The 15,386-nt window shown below is 41.8% G+C and overlaps 1 protein-coding gene across 2 annotated transcripts in view; it reads right to left on the bottom strand.

Moving 5' to 3' along the window:
* SMCHD1 (structural maintenance of chromosomes flexible hinge domain containing 1) overlaps window positions 1-15,386 on the bottom strand; it is a 209,871-nt gene that overhangs the window by 156,585 nt on the left and 37,900 nt on the right. For both annotated transcript variants that reach the window (XM_085861237.1, XM_085861236.1), the window contains 3 exons: window positions 13,160-13,247; window positions 10,381-10,588; window positions 4,861-4,975 (listed from right to left, as the gene is read on the bottom strand). In XM_085861237.1, the coding sequence (XP_085717363.1) occupies window positions 4,861-4,975; window positions 10,381-10,588; window positions 13,160-13,247 (411 nt within the window). The remainder of the gene's footprint in view (window positions 1-4,860; window positions 4,976-10,380; window positions 10,589-13,159; window positions 13,248-15,386) is intronic.

Here is a 15,386-nt window from a genome sequence, read left to right as displayed (position 1 = left end):
TCTAGTCAATCGTCCATTCTCGCCTCATCTGGTCTGGTCTGGTCTGGTTGGATGGTCTGGGTCTCTGCCTGAAACAGTCATCTCCCTGCAATAATGCTCGTGTGGGGTTTGCGTTGAGCCATTACTCCATGGGTCGCGAGTGTACGCATCGTGGGAAATGGGGAATTGATTGCTGGCTCGCATATATGGGCTGTTCCACAGTAATATGCTACATTTTAGGGTCTTATCTTCAGGAGCTATCACAGAATTCCTAAAGTATCCATAGAATACCACCAACATGTTTGGAGGTGTATATAAATGTAGATATATACTATTTATAGCAAAAACCACGATTGTCCTAAAATTAAAGCGTGCAGATAAAATTGTATTCACTGTGATGGGAATAAATCTTTGTCTTAAGTGTTATATTAAAAACTACATAGATTTACCAAGAGTTTTATATGAACACATCCGTTTTTGATTGAGACTGGTTTAGATTATAATCTATGTGTAATTATAATTATATGTGTAAAAAGACTTTACTTATGATATCCCACACCCTGAATTTGCCAAAAATATACTTTAATGTGAATGCTGGGGGGTTGAAAAAAAGAGTAACAATCGTTATGCTATCAGTCAATTCGTCATGAAAAAAACAAAATGCTCAAGCTGTACAACCTTTAAAAATACAGTCTTGTTATAACATAACTTAACCTAAATGACAAATGTGTAACAAAGGATAACATCAGTGGTAAGTCCATATCGCCGTAAAAGCTGTACAAAAATCTGGCTTTCCGATTGCGGTACAAAGTCACGTTTGTTATAGAAGGCTTTGAGCAGGTCAGAGGTCGTTTAATAATAATCACTATGAGAGCCTACGCTATACGCGAAGAACACCCCATCAATAAATTGTGTTGGGTTAGATTATCTTCTTACTGTTGGATTCCAGTAGTGGAGGGGTCAGTCTTTTATTTCCCCTCATTTGCAAGATAAACTGGACATACTTAATGTGGACTATGTATGTAACACAATGGTTACCCATTACTGTGGAAAGGCTCATATGTGCATTTCATCTTAAATATAATTGTTAAACCACATTCGTCTCCAGAGTCGTCCTGCTCACAACATGACTGTGGCATACGGCGGCTAAGGTGACCCGATTGATCTAAAGATTGGCACATTGTAAGATCGAGATCACATGACTTGGATCCGCTCGGCCAAGTAAGATCAGTCACGTGACCGCCTGCACAGACGATACTCTCCGGTACTAGGAATTGCACTGCATGGTAACACAACTCTGGACATGGGATCCAGCAAGAAGTTACAAGGACGACTGGCTATCACAGTCGCTTAGCGACTCGCTGTACGAGAGAGTGGGATTTATAAGGATTGAAAGACATGTTCCAAGTGTTGGACCAGCTTGTGATTTTATACAGATCTGCAGAGAGTGAAGAGGCTGCTGCTCGCTGATCTGAGGAAGTATGAAACGTTTACTGTTGATTTGGAGAGAAAGATGGCATAGCCAATAATTTCAATATGTACTAAGTGTGTAGTATTTTTTGTATTTCGCCATACATTCACATGTCTGTTTAGAACTGTGGATTGTATTTTTAATAAGCTGAGTGCATACATGAAGTGACAGGTATATGACCAGTCATATTTGTTTCGAGATAGAAAACCGACGTGTCTGACACATGACTGTTATTTTTTATTTATTTATTTTTTTGGGGGGGGGGGGATGAAGCCTACAACCTACAATACAAACCCTACAATGAAGAAACAAACCCGACAATAGGTCTCTGCTCCCCTACCCCCCATCCTATAGAGTGAGGCTCAATAACCCAAAAGCAGAATAAAACAAAGCTCTATGTTTCCTACAAACCTCACTCAGCTTGACTGGCATATCGGGTTTTTTTTTTATAACATACAAAAACTCATGGAAAAATGATACGAGAGAAAGTTTATATGCTTAATACTATGAGGAAGAAGAAGAACAAGAAGAAGAAGAAGAAGAACAAGAACAAGAACAAGAACAAGAACAAGAACAAGAACAAGAACAAGAACAAGAAGAAGAACAAGAACAAGAACAAGAACAAGAACAAGAACAAGAAGAAGAAGAAGAAGAAGAACAAGAAGAAGAACAAGAACAAGAAGAAGAACAAGAAGAAGAAGAACAAGAACAAGAAAAAGAACAACAACAAGAACAAGAACAAGAACAAGAAGAACAAGAACAAGAAGAAGAACAAGAAGAAGAAGAACAAGAAGAAAAACAAGAACAAGAAGAAGAACAAGAACAAGAACAAGAAGAAGAACAAGAACAAGAAGAAGAACAAGAACAAGAAGAAGAACAAGAACAAGAAGAAGAACAAGAACAAGAAGAAGAACAAGAACAAGAAGAAGAACAAGAACAAGAAGAAGAACAAGAACAAGAAGAAGAACAAGAACAAGAAGAAGAACAAGAACAAGAAGAAGAACAAGAACAAGAAGAAGAACAAGAACAAGAAGAAGAACAAGAACAAGAAGAAGAACAAGAACAAGAAGAAGAACAAGAACAAGAAGAAGAGCAAGAGCAAGAAGAAGAACAAGAAGAAGAAGAACAAGAAGAGCAAGAAGAAGAGCGAGAAGAAGAACAAGCAGAAGAGCAAGAAGAAGAACAAGAAGAAGAACAAGAAGAAGAACAAGAAGAAGAACAAGAAGAAGAACAAGAAGAACAAGAACAAGAACAAGAAGAACAAGAAGAAGAACAAGAAGAAGAACAAGAAGAAGAACAAGAAGAAGAACAAGAAGAAGAACAACAAGAAGAACAAGAAGAAGAACAAGAAGAAGAACAAGAAGAAGAACAAGAAGAAGAACAAGAACAAGAACAAGAACAAGAACAAGAAGAAGAACAAGAAGAACAAGAAGAACAAGAAGAACAAGAAGAACAAGAACAAGAATCGGAAATAGCAGGTAAACATGGCAGTTTCGTGCGAGGTGTCTCACTGTCACCTAATCTAATCTAATATATAAAGCTGGGTTTGTGTCTGTGGATGGATGCATGGGTCTGAACAAGGTACATTTTCATTACAACGAATATACTCATGATTAATATTTGAAGTGATTAATGTTTTTTAAATGTGATTTTGTCAGTGTTTTGTATGTACTGTACTGAATGTTGTTGAAATGTCCAATGGTGTGTCTCTACCTCCCTCTCTCGCAGCAAGCAAGCACTTGCCAAGCCAACCGTTCCTTATGCACTGCTTGCTTGAGTGCTTAAGCCACTTGGCAAGTGCTCTACAAGAAACTTGGGAACTGAACACACCCCAGATTCATGACATTGCGATGAGGATAAAAATCTATAGCATCATTGTTTCAGCCATAATCTATCAATTCGTCCCTCAAGGGGTGGTGTGGGAAGAGGCAGGGGAAGGGGTGGGTGGGAAGAGGGACCCAACGTTGTCTGGTAACGCTGGGGAGCCCTGCCAGTAACAAATAAAAAGGGCCTCCTCCTCCCTTTAAAAAAAAATAATAATAATAATCCGGATGGACGATCAACTGGTATTTTTTTTATTATTTGGTCCAAAATCATTCCATTTCTCCGACAGCCTCATCTCAGATAATCAATTTGGATTCAGACCTTGTCACACTACCTTGGACACTTTGCTTCTACTCTCCCAACAATGGTGGAGGCGCTCAATGTCAGGCATGAGATCATTGCCATCTGTTTGGACATATTCCGAGCTTTTGATACAGTCTGGCATTCTGCTTTGCTCTCCAAACTATCTGCCTATGGAATCTAAAGGCCAACTCCACTCTTGGATTACTGACTTCCTCCATGCTCATAGATGTTTTTGTTGGCTCTCAACAAAACCCTTTCATCTCCTGGAATACCACAAAGCAGTGTTCTCGGCCCATTATTACAAACCGTACAATGAAGAAACAAACCCAACAATAGGTCTATGCTCCCCCACGCCCCCCCCCCATCCTATAGAGTGAGGCTTAATAACCCAAAGGCAGAATAAAACAAAACTCTTTGTTTCCTACAAACCTCACTCAGCAATTAAATGGACACAAAACTGTCGAGATCAAAATAAAATAAAATCATGGAAATGTTTATTCATTCCAGATGGAAATCTTGAATTGATCATTCCAGCTATTCTTTCCATAAAGACCTGCTTCACCGTCTTAACCAAGCACAGTCGGTACATGTCAGCTTGAGTTGCAACACAGGTACGCAAACTTGATCGTGCAATTACCAAAGTTAGCTTGGCTGTCACATTGACTTGCAAGTTTGAAACAGAGCAAAGTAGTTCGTACACACCACCGCAAATACTCACACTTCTTCCCACCGAAAGCAAAGTTGAAAGATGGGAAAAAGTCCTACTAGGAATGACCAAATTTTGAGTTAATTTTTTTTCTTCCCATTTTGACCCCTTGAGGCATGAAGCAAGAGTTAACGTTACGCATTTCATGTTAACGTTACGTTACGCATTTCATGCGTCCACGTTGTTGATTGCACAAAGTTTCATTTTAAAAAATGTTTTAAAAATTAAAAAAAATGTTTAAAATTTTATAAAATGCAAGTCATTGCACTTTTTGATCCCTCCCCAATGGGTGGGGGCAAAAACGATACAGCTCTTGCACCTTCGTGTCATTTGGTGATCATAACTACGAAGTGTGGTGAATTTATGCGCAACCATTGAGGAGATAGCGTGTCAGCCGGATAGATAGGCAGGCAGGACAGACAAAGCAGCTTACAATATCCACCCGGTTTGGGTTTTTTTTCCAAAAAGAGTGGTGATAATAAAGGTAAATCTTACTCGACTCATAACCATGGCCTTGAAGAATGACAAAATCAGCAGGAAAAAAGAAATTGCAGAAAGATCTCTTTCGCCAACTTACTCATGTATGGTGGTGTAAGGAATCAAACGGCCATTCCAGTAACACTCAAATATTGACCGCTTCAGAAGTGAATTCTGTGGCACCCCACTCATGAAATCATCCTCTTCATCAGAAACTGCAAAAAAAGCAATAGAGGCTAGTATCTATTCAGGAAACCTCTCACCCACCAAACCAGGACTGAGCTGCAACAAAACAGGAAAGAACATGCACAAAAGAAACACAATCGAGAATGGTCAACAAGTCAACGAATTGAGCAAGTCTTCTGCAAGAGGCGATAGCAAACATCACAATAGACTTCACATGCATGTACTTGGCCTGTGTCAAATCATGAATGGGAAACAGTAGACTGGAGGGAGTGGACGGACCAGAGGGTGGGGAGAAGGGGGACAGATTTAAACTTGACTTTGCTCATGTAAAAAATAAAAATAAAAAAGCAGAAACTACCTCAATTCCACACTGGGTTGGGCCACATATACAGTGGGGAGAACAAGTATTTGATACACTGCCAATTTTGCAGGTTTTCCCCACTGACAAAGCATGTAGAGGTCTGTAATTTTTATCATAGGTACACTTCAACTGTGAAAAACGGAATCTAAAATAAAAATCCTGAAAATCACATTGTATGATTTTTAAATAATTAATTTGCATTTTATTGCATGAAATAAGTATTTGATCACCTACCAACCAGTGAGAATTCTGGCTCTCACAGACCTGTTAGTTTTGTCTTTAAGAAGCCCTCCCATTCTCCACTCATTACCTGTATTAACTGCACCTGTTTGAACTCGTTATCTGCATAAAAGACAGCTGTCCACACTCAATCAATCAGACTCCAACCTCTCCACAATGAGCAAGACCAGAGAGCTGTCTCAGGACATCTAGGACAAAATTGTAGACTTGCACAAGGCTGGGATGGGCAACAGGACAATAGGCAAGCAGCTTGGTGAGACGGCAACAACTGTTGGCGCAATTATTAGAAAATGGAAGAAGTTCAAGATAACAGTCAATATCCCTCGGTCTGGAGCTCCATGCAAGATCTCACCTCGTGGAGCCTCAATGATCATGAGAAAGGTGAGGGATCAGCCCAGAACTACACGGCAGGACCTGGTCAATGACCTGAAGAGAGCTGGGACCACAGTATCAAAGAAAACAACAAGTAACACGCTACGCAGTCATGGATTAAAATCCTGCAGCGCACGCAAGGTCCCTCTGTTCAAGCCAGCGCATGTCCAGGTCCGTCTGAAGTTTGCCAATGACCATCTGGATGATCCAGAGGAGGAATGGGAGAAGGTCATGTGGTCTGACGAGACCAAAATAGAGCTTTTTGGTTTAAACTCCACTTGCCGTGTTTGGAAGAAGAAGATGGAACGAGTACAACCCCAAGAACACCATCCCAACCATGAAGCGTGGAGGTGGAAACATCATTCTTTGGGGATGCTTTTCTGCAAAGGGGACAGGACGACTGCACCGTATTGAGGGGAGGATGGATGGAGCCATGTATCGCGAGATATTGGCCAACAACTTCCTTCCCTCAACAAGAGCATTGAAGATGGCGCATGGCTGGGTCTTCCAGCATGACAATGACCCGAAACACACAGCCAGGGCAACTAAGGAGTGGCTCCGTAAGAAGCATCTCAAGGTCCTGGAGTGGCCTAGCCAGTCTCCAGACCCGAACCCAATAGAAAATCTTTGGGAGGGAGCTGAAAGTCTGTGTTGCCCAGCGACAGCCCCGAAACCTTAAGGAGCTGGAGAAGATCTGTATGGAGGAGTGGGCCAAAATCCCTGCTGCAGTCTGTGCAAACCTGGTTAAGAACTATACGAAACGTCCGATCTCTGTAATTGCAAACAAAGGTGTCTGAACCAAATATTAAGTTCTGTTTTTCTGATGTATCAAATACTAATTTCATGCAATAAAATGCAAATTAATTATTTAAAAATCATACAATGTGATTTTCAGGATTTCTGTTTTAGATTCCGTCTTTCACAGTTGAAGTGTACCAATGATAAAAATTACAGACCTCTACGTGCTTTGTAAGTGGGAAAACCTGCAAAATTGGCAATGTATCAAATACTTGTTCTCCCCACTGTATATATATATATATATATATATATATATATATATATATATATATATATATATATATATATATATATATATATATATATATATATATATATATATATATATATATATATATATACATATATATATATATATATATATATATATATATATATATATATATATATACATACATACATATACATACATATATATATATATATATATGTATATGTTGTTGTTCATCTTTCGGCTGCTCCCGTTAGGGGTCGCCACAGCGGAACATCCGTTATGATCCGCATACTGATTTGGCACAGGTTTTATGCCGGATGCCCTTCCTGACGCAACCCTGGTCGCCTCTTACGACACAGGGATCAGGATTTGTGTTTCGCCATGATTCCGGGCTGCTTTACACCCTGCCCAGTGCAGAGCCCCCGTCCTCAAGCGATCCTCCAACCCAAGCCTCCGAGTCGCCGGATTACAGGCGCATGCCTGATATATATATATATATATATATATATATATATATATATATATATATATATATATATATATATATATATATATATATATATATATATATATATATATATATATATATATATATATATATATATATATATATATATATATATATATATATATATTGTTATAGTTTCGCCGCCGTGACGTCGGCCGTGACACGACTGCCAGACGGAGCCGCGAGTCGGCCCGGCTCAATCGCCCGGAATGTCAGATCGCCGGCCCGGAAAAGTCCGGGTCGACGGGTCCTTGTTATTTTGGACCGAAATCCGCCAATGGGTAGACCACGTGGGGTAGGGTCGATTGCCAACTTCAATTTACCTAAATACCCACGTGGTCTAACTACCGGGGAATTTCACCCTCGATGGAATTCGTACGGAAACAAGCTGCTTACCAAGCTCGTTCCGCGAGCGATCCCGAGCGGTTTTAATCACCGAGTTCTGTCGGCTCGATTATCCCGTTACTCCGGCAATGGCTGCTAATTTCCCACAACACGCTCGGTCAATGGGGGAATGACACGACGAGCTGAGCACATTTAACAACAGGATATTTATTTACAACAGGCAGGGGGAAATAGGGAGCACGCTCGGGAAGATTTAAACCGATTATGAGAAAGGCAAGAGAAACAGTATTCAGCACGGCACAACAATTGCACTACTTGCCAGACTGGCGCCACAAACAGACACACGCACAACCAGACAGAATGATTGGACCCTGAGGATCTTTGTTGTGGCTCTCCAGCCGAGGAGGACAGTCCGGCTGTGAGCCAGGGACGACAAGCTACCTGGCTGCGAACGTGCGGCTGGACGTCCCCTTCTCTTGGGACTCCGGGTGGCGTCGTCGAACCAGTCAGGCGGAGCCTCCAGCGACGACGGGAAAAGCTCAGGAGCCAGGACAGGGTCAATTGAAAGAGCGCTCCTCCCATGCAACGACCGCTTCTTTTTTCTCCCCACTCGCCTTCCCATTGGATGGGAAACCCCGTGCGACTCCCTATCCGCCCCCCGATTGGACAGGCGCGCAGTGGGCGTGGTGCCCCCATCTCTCTGGGCGGAGTCTCCAGCGGGGGCGTTTGTGACTCCGCCGACCGCTTCCACTCAGACCGCGTGCTTAATGGCGACGTGCCGGGTCGGAGGCGGAGCGCGGAAGACGCCCGCTCCCTGCCGATTGGCTAAGGAGGGACGCCATGCCTACGCTAGACTCCGCCCATGCACGCGCCTGCTGGCTGGCATGCACGAAGAATGCCGCGAGCGTCATGGCGTCAGGACGGGCGTCAGGATGGACGTGAAGATGGCGTTGTTGTCGTTGTTGCGGGAGATTGGGTATTCCAATTACAAATCGCAGCGCATTCACACTTATTCACCCATGAGACCAGGGAGAGGAAGCTATCTATGAAACACATACTTAACGAGATAACTGAGCTAAAGGAACCTGAATGTCTGTATGCTCATGGCTTCCAGATTCGCAACAATATATATATATATATATATATATATATATATATATATATATATATATATATTTTTTTTTTTTTTTCATGAAAATCAACAGCTTGTACTTCTCACATCGATCTATACTTGACGTAGGAAGGGCCCAACGTATGGCTCTGCAGCAATATCTGTGAAAGTATCTCAAAAGGTTGTAGAGATATTCATCACATTGCGCTGCCGATCGCAACTAATTTGACTTTGGAAACTTTGTTAAAGACCAAGAGGTACTTCAAAAAGGGCTCGAGTAATTTTTTTTTTTTAAGCAAAGATGTGGGATAGACGTCACAAAGATTGTGCTAATATTGCATAACGAGACGTAATTAAAGTGTCAAGTTCCATAAGGCTGATTGAGATTTGGTAAGGTACCTTTGAACAGGTTTTGGCCAAAAAAAAAAAGATTAACTTGACATAGGTGTTTATAACTGATTTTACTCATTCAGATGAACTCCCAATTGATGGGTGCAAAGCCAATTATTTGACAATTCCCCTTGTGATTAGAAAATTCAATGTCACGAGACAAACTACGAAGGTGCGTTAAAAAGTATTGTCTCCTAAACAAGCAAAAATATTCGAATGAAACAAAAGTGCAGTCCGCACACGAGTTCTTCCTGCCCCGAGGTGCGAGCACACACATGATTCCGACACTAGATGTCTCACTTCATCTCGTGCCAGAATCAGTCGATTTAAAAGAGGGCAGCACAACACCATCAATGCTGGAGATGAGAGTTGGGATGACTGGAGATCATCATTTCACATGCAGCCTGTGGCTGCTGGTTGCATAATTGCTGGGAGCTCAGCTGTGTCGCTGATGCAATGCCCCGTTTCAAGGAAGCTGGTAGTCATTTCTGCTGACATCGGAAGGACGACAGGCTGAGTCAACAAACCTGGTGTTATTTAACGGCATGACAGGGCTCAAACTCGAGAGATTAAGATCTTAAGCCAGCCACCATAACCGTGAAGCCAACACCAGGAGAGGAGAGGAGATGACTAGAGATGAAACATGGGTGTACCATTACCATATTGAGAGTAAGAGACATTCAGTAGAGTACCACCACAAAGTATCACTAGCCTCAACTTGGCTCCGTCAGATTTTTGTCTCTTCCCAAAACTTAAGGAAAAACTTCATGGAGAACAGGTTTCTTCCGACGATTAGGTCAAGGGCGCTGTGAAGCGCTGTTATTACCATGGTGTTGGCAGACAAAAAAAAATCAATGAATCGATTGAGATCGCAAACAATTCTACAAAATCTAGGCTCATGGAAGAACGTACAAAGAGAGGGTAAAGGGCAACAAACCGATTATCAAAATTATGCAACTAAAACGAATTATGGCAGCAAACCTTAAGGGAAAACCTTTTCAGAAGCACAGTGATGAAAGACTGTAAAAATGCATACAAGTAAGAAAGATCCACCAATAACAGCAATGAAGAAACAGGTCGGAGGGAAGAACTTACGAGCAGTCATGCTCGGATCCATTGGGTAGCTTTCACGGTCATAGAGGAAGGGGTGATAACGGATCAAGCCCTCAACCACAGCATTGGCATCCAGCTGCACATGGAACTCAAACGTATCCACTGCGGTGGATATGTACAGCGATTGCATGTCATTCGAGACATCACACAGATTCAACTCCTTCTCCTGCTTTTGCTTCAACAACCTCACCTGAAAGAAAAATTTAAGCAAATAAACAACAAAAAAGGAGGAATGGAGAAGACTTGCATGGACAGATGGTTGATCGTGAAAATTTGAGATAGCATAAAGTTGACATTGAAACATCTTTAAAGTCCAAATGATGATGGGTCCACGTGATCAACAAAAACTACCACACCTTTATGGAGTACTAGCAGTCTACGCCCATTAACCCTCCTCAAGCCCACCTCCTTCCAAGTTTTCAAAACTTGTTTATGCACCCCCCCCCTCTCCACCACCCCTTTCTCTCATTCTTCCTCAAGTCCCTTATTTCTCCAAGTCTGTTTTGTCCCTCTACTCTGCTGTTGGTGTGTCACCAGCCCCCTCTCCCTTCTTCTCCTCCCCCCCTCACAATTCCTCTCTTTCTTTTTGTTATGCTACATTGCGATGCATTCTGTGTTCTCTCCTGCATGAGCCTCGACACCATCCCCCCCCAAAAATGGCAAAATAAAATAATTTTTTTAAATGGCAAAATAATTGGATGTCAATGTTGGAAGTGTAGAAATATTCCATTTGTTCTTTCTCAATTCATATACAATGTCAGTGCAAAGTGCATACCCAAGGACCTTTACTTTATCAAGACTCAAAGCATTTGGCTACTCCAATGGAGATTAGCTGGGAAGTTCGAAGTCATCCTCCGTCTCGTCTCGACTTGGTAATTTGAGATTTTCATCTCTTTGGACCAGTCAAATAAAAAAAAAACATGCTGGCATGATGTTTCAATCAAAATACCTGTCCTGAAATATGTGTATGCCCGTCCCAAAGATATGTATGCAAATGGCATCGTCACTACCACAATCAATCGGAAAATTGTGCATCTGCAACAGAAAAATACCTTGAGGTTTAACAAAAAGTCAAAAAGGCCACGTCAACTGAGAACTACCCTCCAAGACGGCAGGGCAAAAGAAAAAAATAAATAAATAAATAAAAGTAAAATACAGTGGTACCTCTACTTACGAATGTCTCTACATACGAATGTTTCAGGTTACGAAGCGCCTGAACGGGAAAATATTGCCTCTAGTTACGAAGGCGTTTCAGGATACGAAGTCAAAAATACAGTACAGTACGCGCTGCTTTTCGCTGCTCCCAGAGTTTCCCGAACGTAAACAAACTTGTAGCTGCTCTGCCATTGGCTATCGCCCAAAATCTGCCTGGCAACTCTTTGCGTATGCGTGTATCCCAGCATGCTCTTCGTGTCCCCGTCCCGCTCTGTAAATATAGTTATACTGTATACAGTCTATGGTCCCGCTACGAAGTGCTCGGACAGTGTTACAGTACAGTACGCGTGTGGATTACAGTAACTTTTATTCACAATGGACCCCAAGAAAGCAATGAAGAAAAGTGGACAAGGAGAAAAGAAGAAGAAGAAAGTTTTTCTGGCCATACAAACAAAGCAAGAGATAATAGAAAGGTATGAAAAGGGGTTGCGTTTGATTGATCTCGCAAAATAATATGGCCGTAATATATCTACGATCGGCACGATAATAAAACAAAAGGAAGCCCTAAAAGCTACGGCTCCTTCCAAAGGCCTCTCTGTCATTTCCAAGAGGAGGTCGGCAGTGAACGATGAGATGGAGAGGTTGCTACTTGTGTGGATAAAGGAGAAAGAGATCGCTGGTGACACAGTGACAGAGGCCATAATTTGCGCAAAGGCAACCGCCATCTTCACTGACCTCGTGAAGGAGGATACAGGCGAGGGAAATTCGGCGCAAGGACTACACCAGGAGTTTAAGGCATCGCGTGGGTGGTTCGAGAAGTTTAAAAGGAGGACTGGACTTCACTCTGTTCTTCGCCATGGCGAAATTATTTCGCTGGGAAAGGGCATGGGTCTTGAGGTGGATGACGAGGACATCAACGAGCTGATTCAGGAGCACAACGAGGAGCTTTCGACAAAGGAGCTGCAGGAATTGGAGGTGATGCAACACACCGCGGTGCAGGTGGAGTTCAAAGAGGACGAGGAGGAGGAGGAGGAGGCACCCATTATTCCATCAGCCCAAATCAAAGACATTTTAGGAAAATTCCATGAAGTCTCGGAATTTGTTGAAAAGAATCACCCGGAAAAAGTGTTCACAAGTCGGGCTATCGCGCACTATGACGATGTCTGCCTCGCGCATTTCCGACGGATTGTTAAAAGCCGGCAAAAGCAGACTTCATTGGATCAATTCTTCACGAAACGCGAGGCAAAAAACACAGCTGATAAGGACCAGTAAACAGAGGCCAAAAAGTAACGAGAACAGCAGTTAAAAGGGAAATGAATTTTTATTATTTCCTTTATTCTTTGTTTTTTACATTATGTGCCTCTCGTTTTATGTTTATTGTGCGGTAATCTAATTTTAACATGTATTTGTTTCATGTTCTGATGCATTTTTATGATTTATTTAAAAAAATGTCCGAATTTTGCAGGGCTTGGAACGGATTAGCGCATTTACATTCAAAAGGCGTCTCTACTTACGAAGGTTTCAGGTTACGAAACTACTCCCAGAACGAATTAAATTCGTAAGTAGAGGTACTACTGTATGACAAATGCTGGAAGAAAGTGCTTACCTTGATATTTATGTTTCTTATGGTGTCGGTCGACACATTTTTCAGATTATTACCATGGGGACCGTGCAAGTAATAATGGTAGATATGTCTGCAAAAATGAAGTGAGGGGAACATCCAACATTAAAAAAAAAAAATAGTAATAATAATAATAATAATAATAATAATAATAATAATAAAAAGACAAGCAAAAACAACATAAAGATAATCAATTCGACGACTTTTAAAAAAAATAAAAATAAAAAAATAAGTGCACTGAGCATAGATCATTGATTAATTATCTACACCGATTGGATGATTTCTCATTCGACCTATTTCTCAGTTAACCAGAACTCTGTGGTGTCATGGTTAGAGCGTCCACTCAGAATCTGGGAGGTTGGTGGTTCAAATCATACCAAAAACTTTAAAAATGATGCATGCTGCTTCCTTTCTTGAAGCTCAGCATTTAAAAAGGTGGGCAACCATTACGAAGCCCTGATGGACTCCTCCTGCATTGAAGTAGCTTGCAAGGGAACCCATATTACATTATATCTGCAGTATGTGGACCCAGAAAACTCAAGTGGAAAATAAATAAATAAATAAAGAACGGACAGCATCTTTTTCATTTACTCACATCCACAAAGCAAACTTCACCCGACTTTCATTCCAATAAACACTGATCAAAAGAAGAGCTCTCATGAAAATGTCAGTTCATTACAAGTCAAACAACAACATTGCCAGCTCTCACTCCCCTTTCACTTCAAAATGGGGCATTAAAATCAGCGAATCAACTGAACATGTTCACGCATGATCCCTGACATCTCCCTCAGGATTCTACCAGCACACAGCACGGAAGCTATGCCTTTTTACCTCCGATACCAAAGGTGGACGGAGCTTATGTTTTCACCACTGTCTGTGTGTTTGTGAACAGGATACCTCAAAAGGTTATGTATTGATTCAGACGAAACTTGGTGGACAGGTTGGGTGTGTGACGGTGAGGAATCAATTCAATTTCGGTGAAGAGCCGAATGCGGATACGGATACAATAATTAAAACAATTCTTCACCATTGAGAGATGGGATCAAAAACTATATACTGTATATTAAGAGATCTCAAAACGCTGTGGATGAGTTGTGATAAAACTTGGTGGATGAGTCGGTTTGGTGACAAGAACAAGCCGATTCCATTTTGGTTCAGGTCAGGGTCCAGATCGGGCCCATCAATGGGATACAAAACATACTGTTGAGCCTGGCGGAGGTATGCGCTGACAGAGTGCCGTTTTAGCCCCACGTGTTATCTGCTCGAGAACATTATGCAGGATGTAAATCATCACGCGTTTGATCTCTAGACAGGCAACTCTCCATATCTGCGAGTTCTGCTCATCTGCAAATTGGTAAATGTACACCGATACGCCACATTCACCACCCATGTATTCATGGGTTTGAGATCCCCCATCATCCTACCCCAGCGTCACCCTCACACCACTCCAAACACCGACACCAGGGGCATGAAGAAGAGCTGCATAGATGTTGATACTATACAATACAATACAATACAGTACAGTGTTTGGTTCCCAAACCACAAATCATGCACGGCGATTCATCAAATTGTGCCATACCTCGGATGGATGTTAACAGGGAGTCCCGTCTGCCGACATTAGTTGGTGCATGTTGAAGACCACACGGTGTCCTTCGCACAGAGTAGCCAAGCTATCGCCGGCACCATGAACAAATTCCAAATTCCTGCCCTAACCCTAGTCGAACATCAGGCCTGGCCAGCCGGTTCACAAAGTACTTTGGCCAAGCTTCCCCCAGCCAACCCCATAAGAACTTGGGAATAACTGTGGCTGTTAAAGATGATGATGATTGTTCTTAAACATTTAGCAAATTCTGTATCCGCAAGGTTTTCAAGGAACGTAACCCTAATGGGCACGGTGGTACATACGTGCATTCTCAGAAATTGGTTTTCAGCTCTTTTCCAAATAAATTTATCCCAATTATTGTAATGTCTTCCGAAATGAACCATGCCTGCTTTTGAGGAGGCAAGTTCACATTCCCAATGATTATGCTTTAGAAACACATGTTAATTCCCCACCTTGGGAAATTACAAAGTCCATCCCGACCATTATGGCCTTCACCAATCAGATTGAAACGGGAGATGTGAGCAAACACATTAGTGTGGTAAAAAGAAATTAAATGAATATCGCATAGCTCGTCAAGTGTAAATGTTAAGCTTGCATTAAACATTAAGC

Source organism: Eptatretus burgeri, chromosome 17 (genome assembly GCF_056783735.1).
Source record: "Eptatretus burgeri isolate ZD-2024b chromosome 17, Ebu_testis_v1, whole genome shotgun sequence".
In the NCBI taxonomy this organism is placed as follows: domain Eukaryota; kingdom Metazoa; phylum Chordata; class Myxini; order Myxiniformes; family Myxinidae; genus Eptatretus; species Eptatretus burgeri.
Note: the sequence above shows the minus strand (reverse complement) of the source record. Positions and strands in the feature narration are given on the sequence as shown.